The sequence below is a fragment of the Pteropus medius genome, unplaced genomic scaffold (genome assembly GCF_902729225.1).
Source record: "Pteropus medius unplaced genomic scaffold, Ma_sr-lr_union100, whole genome shotgun sequence".
NCBI classification, from domain to species: domain Eukaryota; kingdom Metazoa; phylum Chordata; class Mammalia; order Chiroptera; family Pteropodidae; genus Pteropus; species Pteropus medius.
The window spans coordinates 1,797,761-1,823,372 of NW_024351729.1; the positions used below are offsets into that span (position 1 = coordinate 1,797,761).

The 25,612-nt window shown below is 35.9% G+C and overlaps 2 protein-coding genes across 11 annotated transcripts in view; one reads left to right on the plus strand and one right to left on the minus strand.

Moving 5' to 3' along the window:
- Positions 1-16,744: 16,744 nt before the first annotated feature.
- The window catches only part of HIBCH (3-hydroxyisobutyryl-CoA hydrolase), an 81,545-nt gene continuing 72,677 nt past the window's right edge, over positions 16,745-25,612 (minus strand). For 4 of the 10 annotated variants that reach the window (XM_039844259.1, XM_039844257.1, XM_039844258.1 and 1 more), the window contains one exon: positions 24,583-25,199. In XM_039844259.1, coding sequence (XP_039700193.1) covers positions 25,084-25,199 — 116 coding nt within the window. In that variant the 3' untranslated portion in view covers positions 24,583-25,083. Of the gene's footprint in view, positions 20,209-21,271; positions 25,200-25,612 lie in introns of those variants that run through there. The other 6 variants (XM_039844261.1, XM_039844260.1, XM_039844262.1 and 3 more) reach the window with 6 other exon arrangements.
- Positions 19,854-20,461, plus strand: AKAP19 (A-kinase anchoring protein 19). The gene has a single exon (XM_039844265.1). The coding sequence runs from the start codon at positions 19,881-19,883 to the stop codon at positions 20,160-20,162; it is 282 nt and encodes a 93-aa protein (XP_039700199.1). The 5' UTR covers positions 19,854-19,880; the 3' UTR covers positions 20,163-20,461.

Consider the following 25,612-nt stretch of genomic DNA (forward strand, 5'->3'; position numbering starts at 1 on the left):
CTAGGAATAGGGGGTCTGCGGCTCCTGGCCTCAGGTTACATTATGGGGAGGTGACTAGGAAATGTATAATAAATAGGGTTGTTTAGTAAGGTTTGTCGCCAGGTGGTAAGAGTTGTCCCTGGAGTAGTTCTCTTCCTGGTATGGAAGAGGGAGAGACCTCTAGGAAGGGAAATTTATGCCCTTTTTTTTGGACAAAAAGAGGGAGGGAAGAGGGCTAATTAATCGCCTTAAGCTCAAAACAATCCTTATGCCAACGTGGCATATTTTGGGGTGGCAAACTCTGATCCCCTTCAAATTCCTTAATGACACTTGAGGTAAAGTTTAGTGACTCAGAAAAACATCAGTTAAGATAATTTGATCAATTAAAATGACTTAGTTTAGGTATTTTGGACCAACCTTGAGTTAGAAACTACTTATTAAAGTTTGGTTTGAGTAAGGCCTATGGTCACATCGCTGATTAAATCCCTGTATTCTTATCTAGTCGAAAGTCAATCAAAAAACTCCTTATGTCGAATCTACTGGTTTTTCTGACTTTTGAGCTCTAAATGACACAAGTTTGCTGTATGAGATATATTTCTATTCCTAGGCCCAGTGAAGTTCAAAGAAAACACAGTGAGTAAAGATTTTATGCACTGATTTTGAGTATAAAGTCATTTTGCTTAGTGGAGCCTTTTAAGCTTGTTTTTTTGTTTTGTTTTTTTTTTTAATGATATCAAGGTATTATTTTTTGTAAGAACCTTGGTCAGGTTCTTGGATGAACTACCAGTCTGCATTCAGAGAAATAAGAAAATGCTTGACAAAAAATAAGTTTACCAAATTCTAAAATCTGAAACAACTTTTCCTTTCTGGTACATATAGCTTTAGGATTAATAAAAAGCACACTACTCTGTATGTATAAAATGCTGCCTCCAAAGTGGATTTAAACTAGAATGTAAGATTCAAGAATATTTAGGTAAACCACAGATAATAAATATTGAGTTTATGATAGATATAGTAGTTGCTCAGCTTTTTAATATTTCTAATTTATTTGTAAACACTGACATTTTGGAGGCTATCTCCCATATCCCCTTATATATTTGTTCTTGGTTCTGATAGAATCCTGCATTAGTTCAACCCATCTAACTCAGCATTATGGTGGCTTCTTTTTTAATTCAGATATAACACAGTCTTGCTGACTATTTTTAGTTGCTAATTGAGTGTTATCACCTAGACTGTGATATGGGCCCAATGCTGTTCTCTCTCTTCACAAAATGGTTGAGTCTCATATTAGCATTAAATCTGGCCTTGAGGCAGCTGTGTATTGCACCAAATTACCAATTTGGCTTTTTAAAAGAGATATATTCTGATGATAAAAATAATATGTGCATTCGAAAAAATTTGGGAGAGAAAAACGTAGAGAAGAAATTTAAAGTATCTGTAATCACACCACCCAAAGAGAATCTCTATTGATGTTTTCCTATATTTTATTCTAATCTTTTAAAAATGTATATATTTTAAAAATTGGAATCATACATGTATATTATAGTTTCCTGCTTTTAAAAGTTAACTATCAATTCCGAAGACTTGGGTGAGTCTTCTAATCTTTTTCCAACTTTTCTACTGTATTTTTAGGAAGCAGACTCTAACATTTTCAATGTTTGGTGTAATTTCTTTAGCTAATGATAATTATACTTAAAATTATATTACAAGGCAGGTCGATAACAGTCTTAAAAATATTTTCAGTGAATGGAAATGTTGCAAGAAATTACTAGTTCAAATAAAAAAATATGTGAGTACACAGTACATGTTTTTAAACAGTTTTTTTTGTTACTAAAAGCCTGAGGTTTTGGTATGGATAAATAAACCATTTCATTAGTAATTTAAATAGTTAACATATGAGCATTTTCTCATGTTATTTAATATATTTTTTAAAACTTACTCATTTTTTTTTATCATCAACTACCCTAAAATTTAGTGGATTAAAATATTAAACATTAATTTCACAGTTTCTGTGGATCAGGAATCCAGGTACAGCTTAGCTGAATGCTGTGCTGCAAAACCTCTCACAATCAAGTTGTCAGTTGGCGCTGCAATCTTATCTAGAGACTTTACTGGGGGATGGTCTCATTCCTTGCAGTGTTGTACAGAGATCTGCCTCAATTTGCCACAGGGCTGCTAACAACATAGTAGTTGGCTCCTAGCAGAGTGAGAGGAGTGCAAGACGGAAGTCACAGTCTCTTCAAAACCTAATCTTGGAAGTGACATCCCATCGCTTTTGCTATACTCTATTGTTACAACTGAGTCATTAGTCCTACACTCCGGAAGAGAGTATTAAACAAGGATGGGGATTCCAGGAGGCAGGATTTATTGGAGGCCATTTCACAGGCTATCCACCATAGTTATTTAACAGTTCTATAATATTCCAGGACATAGATGTATGAGAAATCCTATTGTTGGCCATTTAGTTTATTTTCAGTTTTTATTATAAGACTTTCATGAAAATTTCTACATATAAATTTTGGTTTGCAACCCTGACCATTTCTTTATGATACGTTTCTGAAAATGGAATATTTGAGTTAGGGCTTTTAATATGAATTGCACTACTTTTGAACCAATTTGCACTAATATCTGTGTTAGAGAGTGGTCATTGCACCCCATCCCCTTTAAGACAATTATTCACGAATGAGTGTGAAGAACACATTTGTTCCATGATTAGGCAGCTTATTTGAATTAGCATATGTCATGAAATCTGAAAGGGAGGCAGTGTGATATAGCAGCAGGATCCCTAAAACCAGGGTCAAGAGATGTGCAACACTCAGTGCGGCTGGTTCTCATACCATGTCATCCAGGCCGCATGTTTCTCCAGGCTGGATATTTAACCTGCTTAAGTATACAGTTATATATCATTGTATGTTGTAAAGCAGTGGTCCCCAACATTTTTGGCACCAGGGCCCTGTGCTCCCATGAGAATCTAATGCCTGATGATCTGAGGTGGAGCCAAGGAGGTGATGCTAGTGCTTGGGAGCGGCTGCAAATACAAATGAAGCTTGCTTCCTCGCCTGCTGCTCACCCGTTGTGTGGCCAGGTTCCTAAGAGGCCACGGGCCTTACAGGTCCACGGCCTCGGGGTTGGGGATCCCTATTGTTGAGAAAAAATAATTCCTTTCTGTTGTATAAAATAATGAATATACTAGGGAAAAAGGAAAGGGAAAAATGGAAGTCAGAAGATATTCTAGATATAGATTATTTACTCTGAAAGCTCCAGACACTTGGTTAACATATGATTGCTCTCTTTGTAAGAATACAGGAATTTCTTTCTAATATCTAAACAAATTCTTTAAATCAATTAACATTTACTGAGGCCCTTCATTATGCTAGGCATATAGAAGTGAGATACAAAGATGAATAACAATTACTTACTACCCATCTTCTTTCAGAAAGAAAGTGGTATGGGCATGTTTCTGCCTGCAAGTCTATTGTGTTTGGGCACAGACTTGTGAACAAGGCAGAATGGGAAAAGTACAGTGACGGAGATAAATATGTTATAGAAACCAAGGGAGTGATAAAGGTAGAGAGAAGGCCTTTACACAGGAAGTGTACTTGAGATAGACACTTAAGAATCGGGAAGAACACGAGGGAGAAGGGAAAATTAGAAGCCCTTTTGAGGGAGAAAGCATTTTATGAAGTGGGAATCTATGGAATAAATAACTGGCTTAGCATATAAGGATGATTCGATCATGTCTTTCAGATTGCAGTGAGCTGAGACTGGGCATTCATTTTTGCATCAGTTTTGCTTTCATGTTCTGATTCAAGCTCAGATTCCTAGTTTCAACTACAGGATCTAAAGAATAGTCCAGTTGTAACAATCTAAAGACAATATTCTGGCATTGTTACCCAGTTCTCTCCCCCTACCCCCACCCTCCATTTAACAATAGTTGCTTAAGGAACTGGTTTCAGAATTTCAAAGAGCTTAATTCATGTGTCACGAGTACAGCTGTCATTTAGTTAGGACATGACATGACTAAGTGAGTATAGCGTATAAAGTTTAAATGTTTTTCAGTCTTAGTGGTTGGTAATGTGATCACGTTGATAAAAATTAATAGTTCCCGCCTCAACTTGTTGGTCAGAAGCTACTCTTCATTTTCCTGCAAGGATTTATATTACATTTATATTTATATTTCCTGCAAGGAGTTACTGCAGACTGAAGTTCAATATTCATAGTCATAAATAGGAGTGGTCAGGTGAGGCCAGACACGTACCCAGAGGAAAGCCCAGAAGGGCTGAGAACTGCTTGCTTGTTTCTCTTCTGGAGACCTGGCGGATGTAATAAATGGAATGAAGCATTGACACCTGACTAGATCTATCACCTGATTCTCACTGTTCAAAATCCTGTGACCATCAGAATTCTCAGATTATGATCCTTAATTACAATCTTAAAATATTCTAACTAAAGCACTTAAAATAATAATTTGATGTTAGTAGGTTTAGGGAGCAATCGAAGAGAAGGAAGGGAATAGCACTTACTGAACAGCATCCGTGTTCCAAGGCAGTTCTAGATGCTTAAATATAGAAGCTCACTTAATTTTTATGACCCATCTGAGGTAGATTCCCAGTTTACAGATGAAGTCATACCACACAGCTCTAATCAGGTTTATTAGAATCTCAAACATCCCTTCTCTTAATGTTATTTTCTTCACCTCTCTATTGAGAAAATTTGGCCCCCAGTGTGACCTGATGGTCATCCCGAGACTGCCCTGTTGGTGAGCCGCTGTGCACTGCCTGTGTTCTCTGTGCCTGAGGACGGAACTGCGTACTGTTTCCAGAGACTATACAGTAGTGCTCTTTAGTGGCACTTATTATTCATTTATTAAATAATTACTAAATATTTAATGTATATTTATATAACAGTTATTTAAATTAATTATTAAGTGCTCAACTAACCAAAATCATACTTACTGTATTTTGTAGCTTTTACTTTTTGGTGAGAGTATTAAATTTGAGTTCATTTCTGTTTGCCAGTTTAATGGGTATAACTTGATCCTGTTATGAATTTATTATAGTCTAAGTCACTGATTCTCAGTATTACCGGTACCAGACCTCTATTTAATGTCCAATCTTCATGGGTGCCCCCCTCCAGAAGAAAATATACTCCTAGTATCCATGATTAGAGAATAATGACAAACAAGCTATTAGGAACCATTATTTTTTTAAATGAATTGTTATATTTTTAATGAAATGGCATTTTTATTAATTGCATCTACATTGAACATTGAAAGATTATATATATGCATAAGGCTTTTTGAAAGACTACAACACGGTTGTTATTTAGAGATTTGCATTGATTCAGGGCTAAGGTCCATTTGAAGGCATAAATTGAGATATAAAACAACAGAATCCTATTTAAAGGCTTAGATTATGATATAAAGTAGGGCAACAGTAATAACCATTTCTGTTAATCTAGTACCTGAGACAGACTTTCAGGGATTTAGTGGACTGTTTATTTCCAGAGCACATTTTAGTCTTTTTTTTTTTAACTAGAGTTTTATGTTTGGATCTGACTCATATTCAAGTTATGGCTTTTTTTTTGTGGCACCTTTTTCTTGTGACACCTTCCCTGGCTTACTCACCAGACTCAATGTGATGACACCACATCCAGGATGGAGGACCACAGCTCCAAAATGAATTATATGGGCTGCAGTAAATTGCATCTTCTGTTTGAAGGCCCCAGTAGAAGACCCAGTAGTTGCCAGATCCATTTTTGAGGGAAGTGCCAGGACCTTGGCCTGACACTATATATTATATTTAGTGCTTTGAGGCTTCAAAGGAACATAATAAAAGGGGCTTTCTTTTCTTTTCTTTACGTATGACTGTGCTGTGTATGTATGTGTGTGTTGGGATTTGGGGAAACGGGAAAGTAGTGGTGGGAGGAAAAGCATCCTTATATTTAATTTTAGTTGGCAGTGGCATGAACAAATAGACACTTCACCTACTAGGACAAGGATGAAACAAATTAAGGACCCACTCTGGGCATCTACACTACTTATAGCCTAAGTTGTCATCTCATTCTCTATCTCCCTTTGATTTTATTTTGTTAAATACATTTCGAAAGCTCTTATGTTGATGGATGTTGGTCCTGAACACACAGTAGAGACTCAATAAAGACTGGCTGGATGGCTGTCACTGATAGCTATTTATGTATCTTAAGATTATATACGGAAGTATAAAAGGAATTAATTTTTAATATTTTTGAAAATTGTATTTTTAAACATTTTATATTTCTGTATTCGGCCAGTTAAAATGAAAAATGAGCCAAAATATTTTTTTTTTGGATTAAGATCCACCATTTAATGTATTATGCCTTCAACTGATAGTCACAGTAGCTTCCCAACCTGACAGGCGAATAATAGTTAAAGAACTAACTCAGTATAGCTAATTGCACGGTCCTAAGAAGGTCGGCCAATCATATAATCTGCTGAACTACTGACTTACAGTAATAGCGAACACTGTTGAAATTTTATTTCTTCATTATGAATCAGCTATCTTATTAGGGGAGACTGAAATTATAAAGCTTATTCTTCAGTGGTGTTCAAGCTGGAACTGCAGTCGCCTTTTAAGATGTCTACGAAGTATCTGAATAGCTGCTACTATGAACAGTGGTATCATAAGCTTTTTGTTTTGGGCTCTGACTTTCCTTTATGGATCACACTTCTTTATTCATGATAAATCTCAAAAGGCTTCTGTGGGATAGAAACCACAGAACTAAAATCTGATTAACAAAAATGTGGGGCAGTTTACTAGTCCTGTTCTGTCGAGGCAACTGCATCTTCTCTGAGCATGTGGTGAAGCAATTCCATTAGTTACCACATCAGTCAATTACCTAATGACATTAATATATCAACATCATTTTGCCTAAGATTGGGCCTGAAGGCCAGAGCTGACAGGTAGTCCTAGGACAGTGATCTATTTGGGAGTCTGGGAAGCTCTGGGCCATGATGTCCCTGCTGATGGAGACACCTCAAGGACTGGGGCAATGAGCAGAGAGTAGCAAGGGACCCTGGGTAGGAGCTACTTGGTTTTTATTGGTAAGAATTAACTTCATAACTATGAGTGGAGAGGGGGAAGTTTTGTAAATTCAGGAGGGGAGGAGGATGTTTAACACATAAGAACATAAGCTATGATTGGATAAAGGATTTTGGGAGAACCTGTTATTCCAAGAAGAGCCTAGAATTGGAGTAAGAGCTCCATGCTTGTCATGTGACCTCTCTGGATCAGTTGCCTCTGCAACTGGAAACAGCAGGCCTATCTGCCTATTTCCTCTATTTGTTGGAAGGAAGGAGATGGTAAACATAAATTCGTAAACTGAAGTGAGGAACAACTATAGAACAGTAGTCTTTTTATCCTTAATAAAAGGACTATGGCTAAACTAGATGAAGGTTGACAGTATAAATATTTTACTATCTAGATACTTTGAAGTCCTACAGACAAATATAGAGATGTGCTCAAACTAAACAAAGTGTGTAGGGGATGGAGTATTACAAATCTAGTTCTTTGGGTAAGATTGTATAGCCCTCTCCCCACTCCACTCCGCTTAGCTACTGTTAAGGACAAAGGATTCTCCCATTTAATTTCCAAATAGATTTCTCTTTTATTGTCATTCCAAATCAAAGCACTCTATAAGTTCCCAGAGGAAGTGAGAAATAAATAGTTAAAGCCCTTGAACTGGAAGTTATGGGTAGGAGGCGGCTTCTTGCTCTTCTGTAGGTCCAGAAGAATATGACCACCAAGTTGGGGCTGCTTTCTGGCCAGTGTAAGAACAAAGGAAAACAACATACTTATCACAGGAGGCATACGGGAGCTGGTCTGTGCTCTGTCTGGATGCTGCCCCGCCACTTAAGAGCTGGAATTTTAGACTGATTTTGAAATTTGCTGTGACAAATTCAAGAGGCAGCCTTTTTTAGGTATAACATTTCCTGGACTTACGTCTCCCAAAATGTTCTCAAAAACTGTATATTTTCATACACAGATGTTAAGGGTACAATTTGATGAGTTTTGACAAATGTATACACTCATGTAATCATTCCAATCAAGGTATAGAACATTTCCACTGCCCAGTAAGTTCTTTCATGTCCCCTTCCAAGCAGCCCTTACCACCTCCCACCCAAAGACAACCACTGTTATGATTTCCATCCATGAGTTAGTATTGTCTCTTCTTGAAATTCATATAAATATGATCAATCTTTAGTTTCTGGCTCAACATGTTTCTGAGAGTCATCCATGTTGCTGCACATATCAACAGTTCATTCTTATTGTCAAGTAGTATTCCATTTTATGGATATCCTCAATTTGTTTACTGATTTGCCTGTTGATGGACATTTGGGCTATTTCCACCTTCTGTGAAGAAAAGACATTAGTATACAAATTTTTTGCAGACATGTTTCCATTTGTCTTAGACAAATACCTAGAAATAAAAGCTTGGTCCACAGGGTTAAGTTCATGGTTAACTTTGTAAGAAACTGCCAAATTCTTTAAAGTGGTTGCACCATTTTCCACTGCCACCAGCAATATATGCAATCCACATCCTGACCAACACTAGGCATTGCTAGGCTTTTTAATTTTAGCAATCTTAGTGGGTGTGTGATGGTGTTGTTTTGTGGTTTTGAAAATATCTTTTTCATTTTTGATTTACATACAGTAAAACTGACTTTATTTCGGTGAACAGTTACATGAGTTTTAATATGTTACAGATTCACATAGCCACCACCAGTCAGGATGCAGAACAGTTCTGTCACCCAAAAGGGTTCCCTCCTGATCTGCTCTTTTGTAGTCACAATGTCCTGCCCTTAACCCCTGGTGGCCACACCTGTTGTCTGCTCATATAGTTTTGCCTTTTCCATAATGTTATATAGATAGAATCATGCAGTCTGTAAACTTTTGAAACCAGCATCTTTCAATCAGCATAATGCCTCTAAGAGTATCCGTATTGGTATCAATATCTTTGTTGTTTTCAACTTTTGGCAGTTATGAAACTGTGATAAACAAATGTACAAAGGTTATGTGAATACAAATTGTGTTGCTCTAGGGTAAATACCTAGGAGTCGGATTGTTGGGTCATGTGGCAAGTGGACGTTCTTACTTTATAAGAAACTGATCAACTGTTGTTCAGAGTGGCTGTGCTATTTTGCACTCACACTAGCAATGTATGAAAGTTCCAGTTGCTCTGCATACTCTCCAGCACTCTGTATTTTTTCTATTTTGCTCATTCTAGTAGATGTGTAGAGGTATCTCACCGTGGTTTTATTTTCCATTTCTCTAATGGCTGGCTAGTGATGTTGAATATCTTTTCATATACTTAGTTGCTATCCATAGGTGGTCTTGGGTGAAAAGTCTGTACAAATCATTTGTCCATTTAAAAACTTGGGTTGTTTTCTTACTGTTGAGTTTTGCTAGTCATTTATATATTCTAAATTTAGGTCATTTGTTGGATAAATGATTTACAAATATTTTCTCCCAATCTAGGGCTGGTTTTTTCATTTCCTTAACTGTGTTCTTCTCAAAGCAAAAGTTCTCAATTTTGATTTAGTCCATTTTTTTTTATGGTTCATGTTTTTAGTGTCATATCTGAGAACTCTTCACCTAACCCAAGATCATGACAATTTTGTCTTTTGAAAGTTTTATATAGTTTACATTTAGATTCATAATCACCTATGAGTTTTGTAAGGTATATAGGTCAATTTGAAGGGTGGGGGGCAGTATATGCACGTCCAATTGTTCCAATTCCATTTGATAAAAAAAAGACTATCCTTTTTGCATTGAATTATTTTTGCATGTTTGTCAAAAATTAGTTCACCATATTTTAGGGGTCTATTTCTGAATTCTATTCTGTTCTGTAGATTTGTGTGTCTAGGCTTTTGCCAGTATAGCACCATCTTGATTACCGTAGCTTTATAATCATTCTTAAAACTGGGTAATGCAAGCTTTGAACTTTGTTCTTTCTCAACATTGTTTTGGCCCTTCTAGTTTCTTTGCTTTTCATATATACAGTTTGGAATCTGCATGTCTACATAACAAATCCTGCTGGGATTTTTATGGGAATTTTAGAATCAGTTTTTTCAGTGTCTACAAAAAAGTTTCCTGGAATTGTGCTGAATATATATATAAATTTGGGCAAAAATGACATCTTAATAATATTGTCTTCCAGATCATGGACATTGTTTAGTTTCTTTTTCTCAGTAACAGTTTGTATTTTTCATGTACTGCATACACAACATACAATGTAGTTTTCGTTCATATATTTTGTTAAATTTATCCTTAAGTGTTCATATTTTTCTTGCTATTTCAAATGGCATTAATTTCATCTTCCAGTTACTGCCTAAGTATACAGAAATATACTTAGGCAGTAACTGGAAGATACTGCCTAAGTATACAGAAATATACTTAAGTATAGTTGATTTTGCTAAATTACTTCTAGTAATTTATATAACCCTTAGAATTTTCTACAGTCATGTCATCTGCAAATAAAGGCAGTTTTTTCTTCCTGACAGACTTTATGCTTTGTATTTCTTCCCTCCTTTCAGTACAATATTAAATTGAAATAGTGAAAATGAACTCTGTTGCCTCGTTCCCGTCACAGGGAGAGTTTTCAGTCTTTCACCGGGCGAAAGTTTTCAGTCTTTCACCATTAACATTAGCTTGAGTAAATCCCTCCCTGCTGCTAGTTTGCCACGTGATTTTATAATGATTTTTTTTTTAATCAAATGCTTTTTTCTGCATAAATTGAGAAGATCTCCTGGCTCTTTTTAATGTTAAAATAGTGAATTATAAATATTGATTTTTAAATGTTACATTGCATTTCTTGCATTCCTGGTATAAATCCCACTTCGTTATGCATTAACCATTTTATATTGCTGGATTCAGGTTGGCATTCTAAAAATTGATATCTGGGTCTATGTTCATGAGGGATATTGGCTTGTAAAGTTTCTTGAACTATCTGCTTGTTTTAACGGGATAACCTGACCTCATGTAGAATGAATAAGCAAGTGTTTCCTCTTTATTTTCTGTAGAGTTTGGAAGGGTATATTTTCCTAAAGTGTTTGAAAGAATTTAGAACTCTAATTGCAGCTATTTGGGCCTGGATGTTTTCGTTGTTTGTTTTGGAAAGGTTTAAGTGACAAATTCAATTCTTTAGTATAAGGCTATCAGACTTTCTATTTTTTTTTATGTACCAGTTCTGGTAATTTGGTATTGGTATAGAATTGTTCATAATATTCCTTTGTCTTTTAATGTATTAGGAAAAATGGAAAAATGTTCCATTTTTCACGTACATTTTGGTAATGTGTCCTCTCATTTTTCTTGATCAGACTAGATGGAGACTTAGGTATTTTATTAGATGTTTAAAGAACCAGCATTTGTTTCATTAATATTTCTCAATTGTTTGGCCCTTTTCTTTGCTTCATTGATTTCTGTTCATATCTTTATTATTTCCTTTCTTCTTCTGTGAGTCTAATTTACTTTTTCTAGCTTCTTAAAGTGAAAGCTAGATCACTGAATTAAACCTTCTATTACAAGCATTTAAATCTATAAATATTCCTCTAAGGTTTAACGATGCATTTCAAAAAATCTTAATATTTTGTGGTTTCTATTTAGTTGACAATGTATTTTAATTTCCTTGTGATTTCTTCATGGGTTATTTATAAATGGAATATTTAGTTTCCAAATAGTTGAGGTTTTTCTTGATATTTTATTATCATTTATTTCTAATTTAATCCTGTAGTGGCTGGGAAATATACACTAAGATTTCAAACCTTTGAAATCTGTTGAGACCATGTAGTTTTACCCCAGTGAGTGTTCTATAAGCACTTGACAAGAATATGTACCCTAGAGTTGTTGGGTGTAGTCTTCTATAATGTGAATTATCTCAGTTTGAATCAAAGTGTTGTTCAAAACTCGAATTCCTTGTTTTTTCCTTTGGATACTCTGTGACAGAGAATAATATTTGTATTTCTGCTTTTAGTTCTGTCAGCTTTTCCTTCATGTATGTTGAAGCTGTCATTTGTTATGTACACATTTATGACTGTCACGTCTTTCTCATTAACATATAAAATGCCCGTTTTTATTTCTGGTTTAATACTCCTAGTGTTGAAGTCTGCCTTGTCTGATATTCATATAATCACTGCAACCTTTTTGTTTCCTGTTTGCATGGTGTATCCTTTCTTTCTTGCATGCAAACTGTATATTTGTATTTAAAATACATCTCTTAGTTGGATCTTTTTAGCTAGATTTTACTTTTTAGAGCAGTTTTAGATTCACAGCAAAATTGAGCAGTAAGTACTTATCCCCTGCCCACCTACCTTTACCTCTCAGCCTCATCCACCATCAGCTTCACACCCAAGTGGTACCTTGTTACAGTCAGTGAACCTAACACTGACATATGATCAAAGTCTAGTTTACATTAGGGTTTACTCTTGGTCTTGTACATTGTGTGGGTTTTGACAAATGTAGAATGACATGCACCTACCAGTATAGTATCATACAGATTAATTCACTGCCCTAAAAATCCTGTGCTCCACCTATTCAATCCTCCCTAACCCGTGACAACCACTGAGCTTTTTACTGTCTCTAAAGTTTACCTTTTCCAGAATGTCATATAGCTGGCTTTTAAACTTGGTAATATGCATTTAAAGTCCCTCCTGTTCTTTTCAGTATTGAATAATATTCCATTGTCTAGACGTACCACTTTCCCTATTCACCTACTGAAGGACATTTTGGTTCTTCCAAGTTTTAGCAATTATATAATAAAAGTGCTATAAATGTCCATGTGTAGGTTTTTGTGTGGATATTTTTCAGCTTATTTGGGTAAATACCAAGGAGCATGATTGCTGGATCGTATGGTGAGAGTATGGTTAATTATATAAGAAACTGCCAAATTGTCTTCCAAAGTGGCTTTACCAGTTTGCATTCTCAATAGCAATGAATGAGAGTTCTGTTGTTCTATATCCTCATTAGCATTTGGTGTTTTGAATTTTCACCATTCTAATAGTTTGTAGTGGTATCTCACTGTTTTAATATGCAGTTCTTTATTATATAATGTTGAACATCTATGCTTTTTACCTTCTATGTCTTTGGTGAAGTGTCTGTTCAGATCTGTTGCCTGTTTTTTAATCAGTGTGTTTTCTTATTGAGTTTTAAGAGGTCTTTGTATATTTTGGATAACAGTCCTTTATTGAATGTGCTTTTGCAAATATTTTCTCCCAGTGTGTGGCTTGTCTTCTCATTTTCTTGACAGTGTCTACACTAAGCATAAGTTTTTAATTTTGATTAAGTCCAATTTATGAGTTCTTTCATGGATGCTTTTGGTGTTGTATTGAAAAGGTCATTGCCAAACTGAAGGTCATTTATATTTACCTAGACTTAACTCCCACATGTTATCTTCTAGGAGTCTTATAGTTTCATGATTTATATTTAGGTCTGTAATCCACTTTGAGTTAATTTTTGTGAAGGGTGTAAGGCTTGGGTTTTTAACATGTGGATGTCCAGTTGCTCTAGCACATGTTGAAAAGATTCTTTGCTCCATTGTATTACCTTTGGTCCTTTGTCAGAGATCAGGTGCCTATGTTTGTGTGGGTTGGATCTTATTTTTAACCAGTCTGCCTTTTAACTGAAATTTTTAGACTATTTCCTTTCAAATAATTTTTGATATGTATGGGTTTAAGTCAGCCACTTTGCCGTTTGTTTTCTAACCCTTTTTTTTTTTCCTTCCTTTTCTGCTGCCTTCTGGGTTAAATGTGTCTCACTCCTCATTGTTTTTGTCATATTTATCTTTTTTAGTGGTTTCTCTTCAATTTTGAAAAAATCTCTCATTTTTAAGATTACACATATCTAAGAATTTATGTTCAAGTTCACTAATCATTTCTTCTGCATGTCTAATAGCTAATACAGTGAGTTTTGCATTTTAGTTCTTGAATTTACTTTTTTGGGTGTTTTTGCAATTTCCATTTCTCTAATAAGATTCTCTATTCACACTTTGTGATCATTTTTCCTTTATGTTCATGAATATATTTAGTTGACTTAAAAATTACTATTAATTACCAAATGCTGGATCATTCTGGGTCTTTTTCTAATAACTGTTTTTTGTTTTGTTTTTGTTTTTGTTTTTGTTTTTGTTTTTTTGATCGTAGTGCACATTTTCCTGCTCCTTTGCATGGCTAGTAAATTTTGATCCTATGATAAGACATTGTGGATAATACCTTGTAGGAGTCTGGATTATGTCATCTTCCTTTCAATATACTTTTATTCTTTATTAGAATGAGCCTATTTGTTTGAACTTAGTCCAGTATGGCCCATGGAGCTAGCTGCCTGTTTTTATAAAGTTTTATTAGCATGTAGCCATTGCTCATTTGTTTACATATTGTCTATGGCTGGTTCTGCACAACAGCAGAGCTAAGTAGTTGTGACATAGTTCATACAGTTCACAAATCTAAATTCTGTACTCTGTAGCCCTTTAAGAAGTTTGCCAAGGCCTGCCAATACACTCCTGACTCCTAAGATGTCACATTTCTAGAGTAGCAGCTGGTTTTGAACTCCAAAGATTTCCCAGCACTAACTTCTGGTGACACCGTTCAGTTCTGATTCCCAAAGTAGGTCATCTTTTGCTAGGTCTTGCAGATCCTTTTCCTGTATATGAACATCTCAGACCTCAGAGAAGTACTCTGGATGAGACTCCATGCTAATTTCTGCCTCCCTCTCCACAGCTTTTTCTCTTGAACTCTTTTTAAATTCCTTCTGCTTCAGTAACCCAACCTCACCCTCTTCAGCTCAGCAAAACTGCTACTCTGCTTGGGCTCAACCTCCCCATGATAAAGCTGGAAGATACCCCGAGGCAGAAACTCAGGATGAGCAACTGTGGTGTCAACAGTCTGTGCTGCCTTCCTCTTGGGGATCTGTTGTGCTGTCTGTTGTGCAATGTCTGAAAATACATGCCAAAAGAGGAGGTCCTATGCAAAGTAACCTCACAGGGTGATCTGATCACAAATTCCTAACTGGGCAGGTCTTAGTGAGTAGTCAGGCCCTAGGTCTATAACTTTACAGAAAAGCTTATCTTTGCCTTAAGCTAGCCCATCCATTGTTTCTGTGCATCTAGGTTAACATACCTTTGAAATGCCCGCTTTCAGACCCCCTCCTTCTAAAGTGATCGAGAGCTCATCCAATCCTTGCTTCGCTTTCTCCCACCCTCGTGTCATCTTCCTTATGTTCCCTTCTTAATTTTAAATGCATAAAAGAAACTACAAAACTGTTATGGAGGGAGCATTTTAGATCTTGCTCCCTGGCATATGTCATTAGTTTGGTATAAACTCTAAGAAAAATTCTCTTACGGCAACACTGCCCACTTGTTTTGTCCAGGCTTAAAGTCGCTTTTGGTGAGAGGGCAAATCTGGCACTAGTTACTTCGTTATGGTAAGATAAAACTGCTTTTGCAAAATCAAAGATCCTAGAAAAGATTCTATTCATGGCTTTTTATATATCTGACACTCACTGAATTTTCTAAGTAATCATTTTCAGGTTAACTATGTCCAGTTTCCTTAATTATCCCTCATAGTACAAAACGGATACCATTTAAGTCATTACATGGTAGAGATGCACAACCAGGACAGTTCCTATCCTCAAAAAGTTCGGTCTAATAAACCAAACATCACACTCATCCCTTGTTTTTTGAAATCTCTGGATTACGGAACTAAAGGTAATTAAAAGCAGAAGGCTGGATTTCCTTTCTACTCCCCCGTATGCTTATTAGGAGTTGAAGAGGGGAACCAATGTAGTATTTAGGTAGAAATTGTAGAATTTACAGAAATCTAAAAAATATATAGCAGTTAAGAGCTGGGCAAAGGTCACCTTTTCTGAACTTCTTTAATTAGAAACTATTAAATAAATTAAATGGATGCTAGTTTTTACCTTCTTAAGATTAGTGATTTCAGAAATGTTATTTTATGAATTTTTAGAGCTTTATCTTTTACCCAAAAACTAATATATAATCAAGGACCATGTTCTCATTCATAGAGACTTTGCCTGTGCTTTCTTATGGCTAAACCTCCTTCCAGTAAACCAGCTCTATGTTCTAGTTAGCCTTAAGTCCTGTCTTAAGAAAAATTCATTCAGTGGTTAACACCCAGCTGGGAAGCTTAGAAGGTACCTCACAGGCACTGCACCCTACTTACCTCAAGAGAGAAACGTCCAAAGTTGACAACTGCCAGGAAGTAAGATCTGAAATGCTCCAGAGAATAACAGTTTGCAGTTTTGTTTGTGCATATGAAATTAAGGAGAGAATGTAAAGAAAATTATATAAGGGTGGGAGAAAGCCAGGTAGGAACTGGATTACAAGATTATGTGCATTCTTAAGGGTGGGCTACGCCTTGGGAGGGGTATTCTATAGTTTCAAAGATATGTTAACCTAGATGCACAAGAAAAATGAACAGGACTTGCTTAAAAACCTTTCACTAAAGAAGTTATAGGCCTGGGGCCTGACTACCCACCAAGTTAGAAATTTATGATTTATTACAGCACCCATTTTTCATCTACAATTCCCCGTTGTAGTTGTAAATCTAAAGGATGCACTGACTACCAACCTTTTCATGGGATAGTATGGTCTCAGCACTAGGAAGGTTCATGCCCAGGAAGTCTCAGTATTGATGTCACCCTCTGTTGAAACAGTGACCATTGGGGATGGAGCAAAACCATAACCATGGTGTCAACATAAGAATATCCAAACCAGTAGAGAATTTTTTAAAAAAATTTATTTGAGCCACATAACAGGATACACTTGAAAGCAAAATCTCAACAGACTGAGCGACTCTGTCAAACCTTGGCTGGAGAATAACTGTAGTTGCTTTTATGCATTTGAGATTAAGAACTAAAGCTTACACTAAGGTAGGAGAGAGCAAAGGGGGGATTGGATTACAGGTTAGTTAAGATTATATGCTCTTTTGAGGGTGGCTGTGCTTCAGAAGGAGGGGTGTGAAAGGCATTTCAAAGGTGTGTTAACCTAAATGCATAGAAACAATGAACAAGGTTTACTTAAACCTTTTAGTAAAGAAGTTATAGGCCTGGAGTGTGACCGTTCACCGTGACTTTTTAGGAATGTATAACTGCATCACCCTGTGAGGTTACTTTCCATAGAGCTAGCCCCTTTATTCATCCACAAAGGGATGTAGGTCGAGGCTGAGTTTTCCCAAAACAAAGGGCAGGTAAATGGAAGGCAGTCAGGTCTTACGGCCTTTATTGTGAAAAAAACATGATGGATCATTTCTATCTTTAACTAACATGATCTGAGTTTTGCCTCTTCTATTTTTCTGTATTTGGCATCTATAGGGTTTGCATAAGCCATGGAAAGAATATTAACAGTTATCTTTATACATGTTCAGTAATCATTAACAGTTGGACTATATAGAAAAAGCCAAAGAACAAGTATATCATGACTACGGTCATTAGCGACAGGTAAAGACAATCAAACAAAATGGATTCTGAGTTCAATATTATTCCATAGGTATGCAGGCCTTGTCAATGTCTTAGGATAGCTGTCTACCTCTGGTGTAAGTGGCTTCTGGTCCTCAAGGAGTCTTTGTAGAGAGGGTGTCCATTTGCAGTTGGGCACCGGATAAGGTCCCTTCCAATGAAGTTGGAGAGTGTCTTTTATTTGAGGTCCTTTCCAATAAAATCTCCAGGTGGCAGTCAATGATCTTTAAAAATCTTTGTCTCCTGGGAGCTTACTGTGAATGGAAGTGGTTACCAACTGGTGATTTCTCTCAAGTGACTATCAAACCTTGGCAGTAGTATAAGATGTCTCTTTTCAATAATGTCAGCTCATAAGTTTATCTAAATTCAGCTTAAATGCACTATGGTGATGCCAGGAAGAACCAAGCAGCCTTCTTGGGTTTTCCCACAGGCCAACTGTAACACTGTTTACCCATGAAATATACCCTAGATGTTTTTTCATCACTTATTTTCCAATGCTTCCCATAAAATATAACATGAAAGACAAATCTTTTGAGGTATTCCAGGGGCCCTTTTGGAACGCCGTAAAGTTATTCCTACATTATTGAGATTTTAATCCTTAAAAATCCCAATTTCTAATGGAAACTAAATAAGCAATTAGCGTTCTTTAGCTTGGCAGATTTATAAAGACATTTTATAATTTCTAGAAACATAGGCTCTTTTACTGGCAAATATATTTAAGACCTTTTATAATAACCTCTAGAAACATTTCATACATGGAAGTCAATTATTAACATGGACTTATTTTTGCAAAACCCAGGTAAAATAGAGATGTCTGTTTTATTTACTAAGGATTAATCTTAGATCACATGAACCTGAAAAGCATTTGAATTAGTTTCTATATTTTTCTGAGAAATTTAGAACACTCAATCCTTACAAGTACTTTCCTTTAAATTTATTTTAACAGTAACATCTGGAGGTAGAAAACTATCCCATATTTATAACACACATATATAGACAGAACAGTCAGATCCAAATTTTGTTTTGGAAGCCTTTTACAATTTATATCTTCCTTTGACAAGTCAAGTTCCAAATGACCTCCCTTTTAAAATAAGGGCAGCTATTTTTAATACCTCAGAGAATTTGGTTGACGCCTAAACGACATCATAAGTTGATCCAATTATTTACTTTTTTTGTAAATCCTTTTACATAGTTTTACTTTAGCTTAAGGGAGAAGGCTTTTTTGAGTTGAAACAGTCTCTAATAGTTTTCTTTCCCCCATTCATTCTAATTTTTAAGCTGGCTCTAATTGTGCACACAAAAAGAGAAGTATCAAAGGAGCCTCATCTAGGCCATCTTAGTATTAATGGGAGGCTGACTGTGGGGCTTGTCAGACTCAGAGACACAATTTCCCCTGTTAATTATGATATCTGTAGAGTCTGAACAAACTTCTGGGGGAAACGACCTTTACATGCACATCTCCAGATGAGCCAAATGTGGTGTGCATCCCTATAGGATTGCTTCGCTCCCTAGAGGAAATTTTTCCTCAGGCAACCCCCTCAAAATTCTAAGTCACCTAAAAATACCCAAGCAAGGGCCAGCGAGAGCTTACCAGATGCTGCCAGAACTGCCATACTATGCTAAGTAAATGTTGACATAAGAAACGTCCAATCTGTAAAAAGAACTTTTATAAGAGTTTGAGCCAAAACTGACGATAGTTGCTGAGGAGCAAGATCTCAGATGCTCTAAATAATAGTTTACAGCTTCTTTCATGCATTTGGAATTAAGGAGGGAACAGCTCAAGATATGTAGGTTCATGAGGTCCCAGGCACACGAAAATCTGGTTATGCTCGTTTCCCTTAACAGTATAGATCAGAGGTTGACAAAAATTTTCTATAAAGAGCCCCATGGTCTGTCACAACTACTTAACTCTGCTGTAAAAGTAGCCATAGATGATATGTAAACGAATGGACATGCCTATGTTCTATTAACTTTATTTTACAAAATAGGCAGCTAGAATATGGCCCAAAGACTAGTTGGCTGACCCCTGGTAACATCAATAAATCTAAGCTAGTAAAAGTTTTACTGTGTTTTCAGTTTGATAAAATTTTTAAGACCTTGAAAAAAAATGTCTATTTTGTAAATTGTTAAAAACTATAGCTACCTCACATTTCCTCCATGTGACCAAAGTGGTAAAAAGGTATGTTTAGGTAGCATGTTTGTACAGTATTTTGCATTCTGGATATTCAAAATAAAACTTCTCTTCTCTTGACAGATAAATACTATGTGTGAAGAGTGGTGAAAGGGAACACTGATTTCTGAAGTGGCTATTAAGTGGACAAATGCTCAGTGTTTACCAAAGATGCTGTTAAGTAGTCATTGCTACTTCTTTGCTTAAACTCAGTTAAAGCTCTTCATAACATGGGCTGCATGAAATCAAAGCAAACTTTCCCATTTCCTACTACAATTGAGAGTGACGACCGGCATGCAAGTGCAGAAAGCTTTATGTCAGAAGAGAGATTTCGACCTAGGATGCCTTCAGTTATCAATGAGGAAGTGAAGGAACCCTCAAAGCCCGAAATCGTGGTCTTCGAATTTGCACACCGCCTGTCCCAGCAAATCTTGAGTGATGCCTTGCAGCAGTGGGCAAACAATAACATCAAATACTATGACATTCCATTCATTGAGAGTGAAGGGCCTTGACACTGTAGGATGATGACACTTACTTGAACTGTGGATATAGCTGGTGCTAGTTTAAATACAGGAAAGAAAAGCAAAAAGTGCTGTGATCAAATGACTTCATCTGAATATAAAAATAAATCTATAATATCAAGAATGCAGGAATACCTAAAATGAAATGTGTTTTAAGCAGTTCTGTGGTAGCAGCAGTTTCTATTTGCTTGGTTTTGGATTTTAGTCATTGAAAGGGCTAAATGTAGGTCCTGTGGCACCACAGTAATCGGCTGTATGTCATACCACTTTCTTCTTGAGATAGCATCACCTATCTCAAAGAAAAAGGCCCCAAGTTTCCAAAGGTTTGAAGATACTCCTTTAAAATAACTATTTGTTCATTTACACCAAAACCCCCCCGAAATACGGAAAAAAATTTTTCTTGAAATGCCTTGGCAATGAATGGCATTCAAGCCATGGTGATTAACAGTGTCTGTCTTATTCACAGGGTCTTATTTATCAAAACTATATGTGTGAAGTATCCCTATTAACACAAATGATCAAAAAGCAAAAGGTCTACCATGAACCCTGTCCTTAAGAGTTATGCTTTTCATCTACAAAAATATCACCTAGAACCACAGGGCCCTAACTAACCACAGCTATTATTGCATGACTCAGACTTTGCGTATAAGGCATTTCACAAGATATAATTTATAGAAGTCATGGCATTAATGTTTATTTCATTGAATTAAGCCTAGTGATATATAACTACACAAGAAAACAGGTTTGGGTACCTTTTATAAACAGCAATCCAGTAAATTTTAAAACAAAAGAAGCCCTAGTTGGCAAGGCAGAAAGCAGAACTTGGCCTCAACGTTGAATGTGTATTAAGCTTTGTTGTCTCACAGATGCGGAAGGCTGGTATATGTATATTCATCCCCACTTTAATGACTAGTGGGGCAGTCACCAAATTACTGTGGGACCAGATGATGCATAAAGATTTATAGCTGTATTACAAAAGCTCAAACACTCCTCCAAGAGAGTACTTACGTTTTTTTATGAAAACAATGCCCTTAGGGCATTTACAGCCATATACAATACTATTTTCATAAATAAGGCTTGGAAGCTTTTTTTTTTTTTTTAAGAATTAAGTACTGTTTAAGATCGATGGTGACAAAATTAGGAGAGAGGAAAGAAGACACTAAGACATAACTTGTAGGAAAATTGGGACTGTCTTTAGAATTACCTTTTCATCAAGATTTGCTACACATTGGGTTTAACTGAAAAGGGAATTATATAAGCCCATGTGCATTAGATCCTGTACTGAGATAAAACAGACCCTTGTCATTGAAATCTAAAGGAAGGCAGAGAAAGGCTCGTGAGCTTTTTAATGAGATAAATATGTATTAGGCCTTTCAAGCAGGCAGAAATGCTACCTCTAATTTTAACAAATACTTTGACACTCACAATCCATTAGAATGAATTCTCCAAGTTACATGGGCAAAGAAAGCTCTTTGAAGTGAGTGATATGCCATCTTTCCATTGCCTTTGGACATGTGGTCATGCAACTTTCAATTCACCTAGACCCAGGATGTGTACTGTTCTTTTGTACTTGCCATCTTTGCAACTTAGAAAATAGAACCACAACCCCTGTTTATATAAAGGACCTGAAGTCATAAAGCTAAGAACAAAATTTCCTGAAACTGCAAAACACATTTCCAACATATGAAGAAAAATTTAGGTTTTTGAATGTACTGAGATAAAAGCCTGGATATTGCTATTTTTCATTCATTTATATCTCACGTTAGGAAACTTTTGCTTCAAAGTCATTTGCTGAAAGATATAATTAGGCATTAATACATATTATGGCAAGAACACAAAGCCATATAAAAGCAACACATCACACTAAAATTTTCAGCACACATAAGGACACAGACTACTGGGTTTTGGTTATATCTAAATATTTTAACTTTAGGTTCCTCCTTTGCCCTGGGCCCCTATTCCCTTGGGGCATAACAGGGATGCCTGCCAGATCCATATCTAGCTAGAAGTCTAAACTGTTGCTACCCTCTGCAGCACTATGGCGTACAGTTCTGCTACCAAGCACCACCCCCTTCACTCCTGAATCATTTAAACATACCTTGTGACATACAGAGACTTATCTTGAAAATGTATGCTGCATTATATGTCAAACCATAGATAAGAAACTACAAAGCTTGTATAATAAATGTGTTAGTGGATAAACCAGCTTAGGAGCAGGCAGGAGAAAGAGCTACAATAAGACTTGTACTGCACATGGTAGTTATCAAGACATAGTTTGGCCTTGATGACGAGATAAATACGAACATCTTTGACAGGATATTTTGGCTTCTTTCATACCTTCATATTTAAATATTAGATTTACTTCACTTTAAAGGTCTTACATGAACAATAAAAGAATAGAAGGACTATTTGAGGGAGGAAAAATATAAAACAAGATTAGCTACTAGAAAAGGAAACATTTGTTCCAACTTCATCACAACTCTGATGAAATAAGAATAATGGCCAAATAGTAAGGGGAAACAGAAAGTGGGGAAAAGAGAGCCCAAGAAACAGCACTAATGTCAAACTCCATCACTGCATCACTCATTGCAATACAAGTTTCCAGTACTTTCAACCGAGGGAGAGGACACGGAAGCCACTTTCTTTACTACACTGACACATCCACAACCACTGGATCGTTTCCTTCAAAAACATCCTGAATCCCTAGGGGCAGATGAGCCACCACCAGCACGACAAAGAACCTGCAGTTGGCAACTGTAGAAGCAGATTATCAGAGGAAATGTGCCAATTCCGCATTTACAAAGACTCACATAACCCCACAAATGTGCTCCCCCACTCTTCCCGCAGTTCAGTGTCTCCTGTACACTATTATCTTTCAGTTTCAGGCCTTTGATATGAGTCCTCCACTTTCGGTTGCCTTACCAGTTCTCTACACACCAACTATGGTTATTATTAGCACTTAAAACACAATTTTGAAGGAGATAAAAATGATCTTAGTTTCAAAGGAATGATTTGTGTCAAACTGCCTTATTAGTATTAATGAATATTGAATGAACAAAGCATGGTACTCAAATATCCTCAATATAAATGACATTTTATGAAATGGAGGAAACCATACTTTTGTATAGTTTTAGAAATCAAAAGTTAGGGACATTATAAATGTCAAGGAATGGTAATTAAAAAAAAAGTTCTAACAAGTATATTGTTTGCTTAATCACGATGCAGTCATCCTGCATTTGTGTGCCCAAACAGGACATGTCTTGGAGGACTGGGCATGAGCTCAGATGCACACCCTGTATCTCACTTTGCAAAACTCAAGTTTTGTTAGCAAATTCTCTTCCCTGTAAGACTTAGCTATGAAATGGTATATTTTTTCCAAATATTTTTGTGAAAACACTTTTTTTGTAACTATATAATAAAAGTCTAGTTGCAACTAGCTGAGTTCTTATTTAATTGAAGTAATAAGCAAATGCTTTTCAACACTATTTTCAAATTTTTTAACATAAAGGACTTAACATCTACATTTCTAACAAATACAAAGCAAATAAAAATTCAGTTATGTAAGTAATTTCCTGGATCATTCAGTTCCAATTTAGAAGTTCTAATAATATAAATGTAAACATGTCCATTATGGCATATTTATTCCAAACTGTTCCTAAATTTTGGGGGCGGGGGGGAAATCCTTCATGTTTAATATATTAAGAACAAAATTTAAAGCAATTCCTTCTGGATTGCAATTTCCTCATCTATGAGAAGGGTACAAGATATAATCTTTGATGTCATTTTCAGTTCTGCTACTTTTTGTTCTTACAAACTTGCTTACAAACCTGAAGTTCTCTTAGTTTCTGAGGGAAGGAAAAACTATACAAGTTATAAAATGATAAATTAACTAAAAAATTCTTCTTACCTAGACTTTAAGGTCACAAGTCTGGAACACTTTAGTTTCTTGCATACCTTGAAAAAAACTCATTTTGTCAACAGTAACAATCACTGAAGATATTTCTATTTTAAATAAAAGTATTGTTTTTGTTTACCTCCTGATTTGAACTGTGTAAGGCCAAATAACTGTTATCACACAGATGTTTGATGTAAATTACAGAAAACAGAGAGCCACTTAGAGATTGGAGTTTCCTAATTCTTCATTCTGCCAAATTAGCAAATATTACAAACAACAAGAAATAATGCTTTCACTTTTACCATAATAAGGGATTGTGGTTAACTTTAGGAATGGCCAAGACTGAGTTAATAATACTGGAAACAACTTCATAAAAACCTTTTCTCTTTGATTGAGAATTCTAAAGTTATAAAAGGAACACTTCTGCAATAGTAACTCAGTTACTGTCAAATAGATTTATATATATATATATACACACACACACATATACATGGAGAAAACTCTATGAAGCATTAACAGTATCCAAAAAAATTTCAGGGTTTTAATTTTTTATTATATATATATATTTATTTAATCAACATATAAACTACTACTCAAAACCAAAAGCCAAAGTTCCCATTTTAATTAGATTACTAACTTGAGAATCTCTAAAGGCCTTCAAATTTCCCATCTTTTAAAATGGGTTGGCAAACTTTTCTGAAAAGAACCAGATAGTAAATATTTTAGGTCTTGCAGGCCTTACAATCTCTGTTGCAACTACTCATGGCAGCTATAAATAATATGTGAACAGATGAGTACAGCTATGTTTTAAAAGCTTTTTTTATGGACATTCATATTTGAATTTCATGTAATTTTCACATCATGAAATATGTCTTTAATTTCTTTCCCCAACCATTTGAAAATGCAGAAACCAATCTCGGTTTGTGGAATATATGAACAACAGACAGCTGGACAGATTCTGGCTATGTGCCATAGTTTGTCAACCCCTGCTCTAAAATAATACTTTCAAAATTCACTTCAAAATTTCAAATCATTGCTTCCCGGAAATTTAAAGTAATTATTCAAATCTTCATCAGTCACTTCTTTTAGATTAGCTGGTTTCCACTTTGGACTCCGGTCTTTATCTATTAAAACTGTCAAGTGAAGATATGAGAAAAGTTAGTTCATTTCTTTCTGGTATTACCAGATTTTAATTACTGAATCAAAACTACCTGGGACTAGGCATATTTTTCTATAGCACATTTTTTTCCCTGCAAAGTCTGAATTTTTGTTTCATTTTTTTCTTATAAATTAAGCCCCCACCAAATTTGGATGGATAGCAATGTACTGATGATGACCGTGCGGTTATTTTCTAACCTACTAAGCTTGATGCCTCTAGCTTGAATACAGCCTACTGAACAAATCCAGCAGTTGAAGGCTTAGAACTCCTTTCCTCTTCAAACAAAAACGTAAATGAAATCTCCCTGCAATAAAGCAGCTAAAACCAGAGCTTGTGTGGTTTAAAGAGAAGGAAGGAGAGGGTGGAGGGCTCAGATCTACCTTCCAA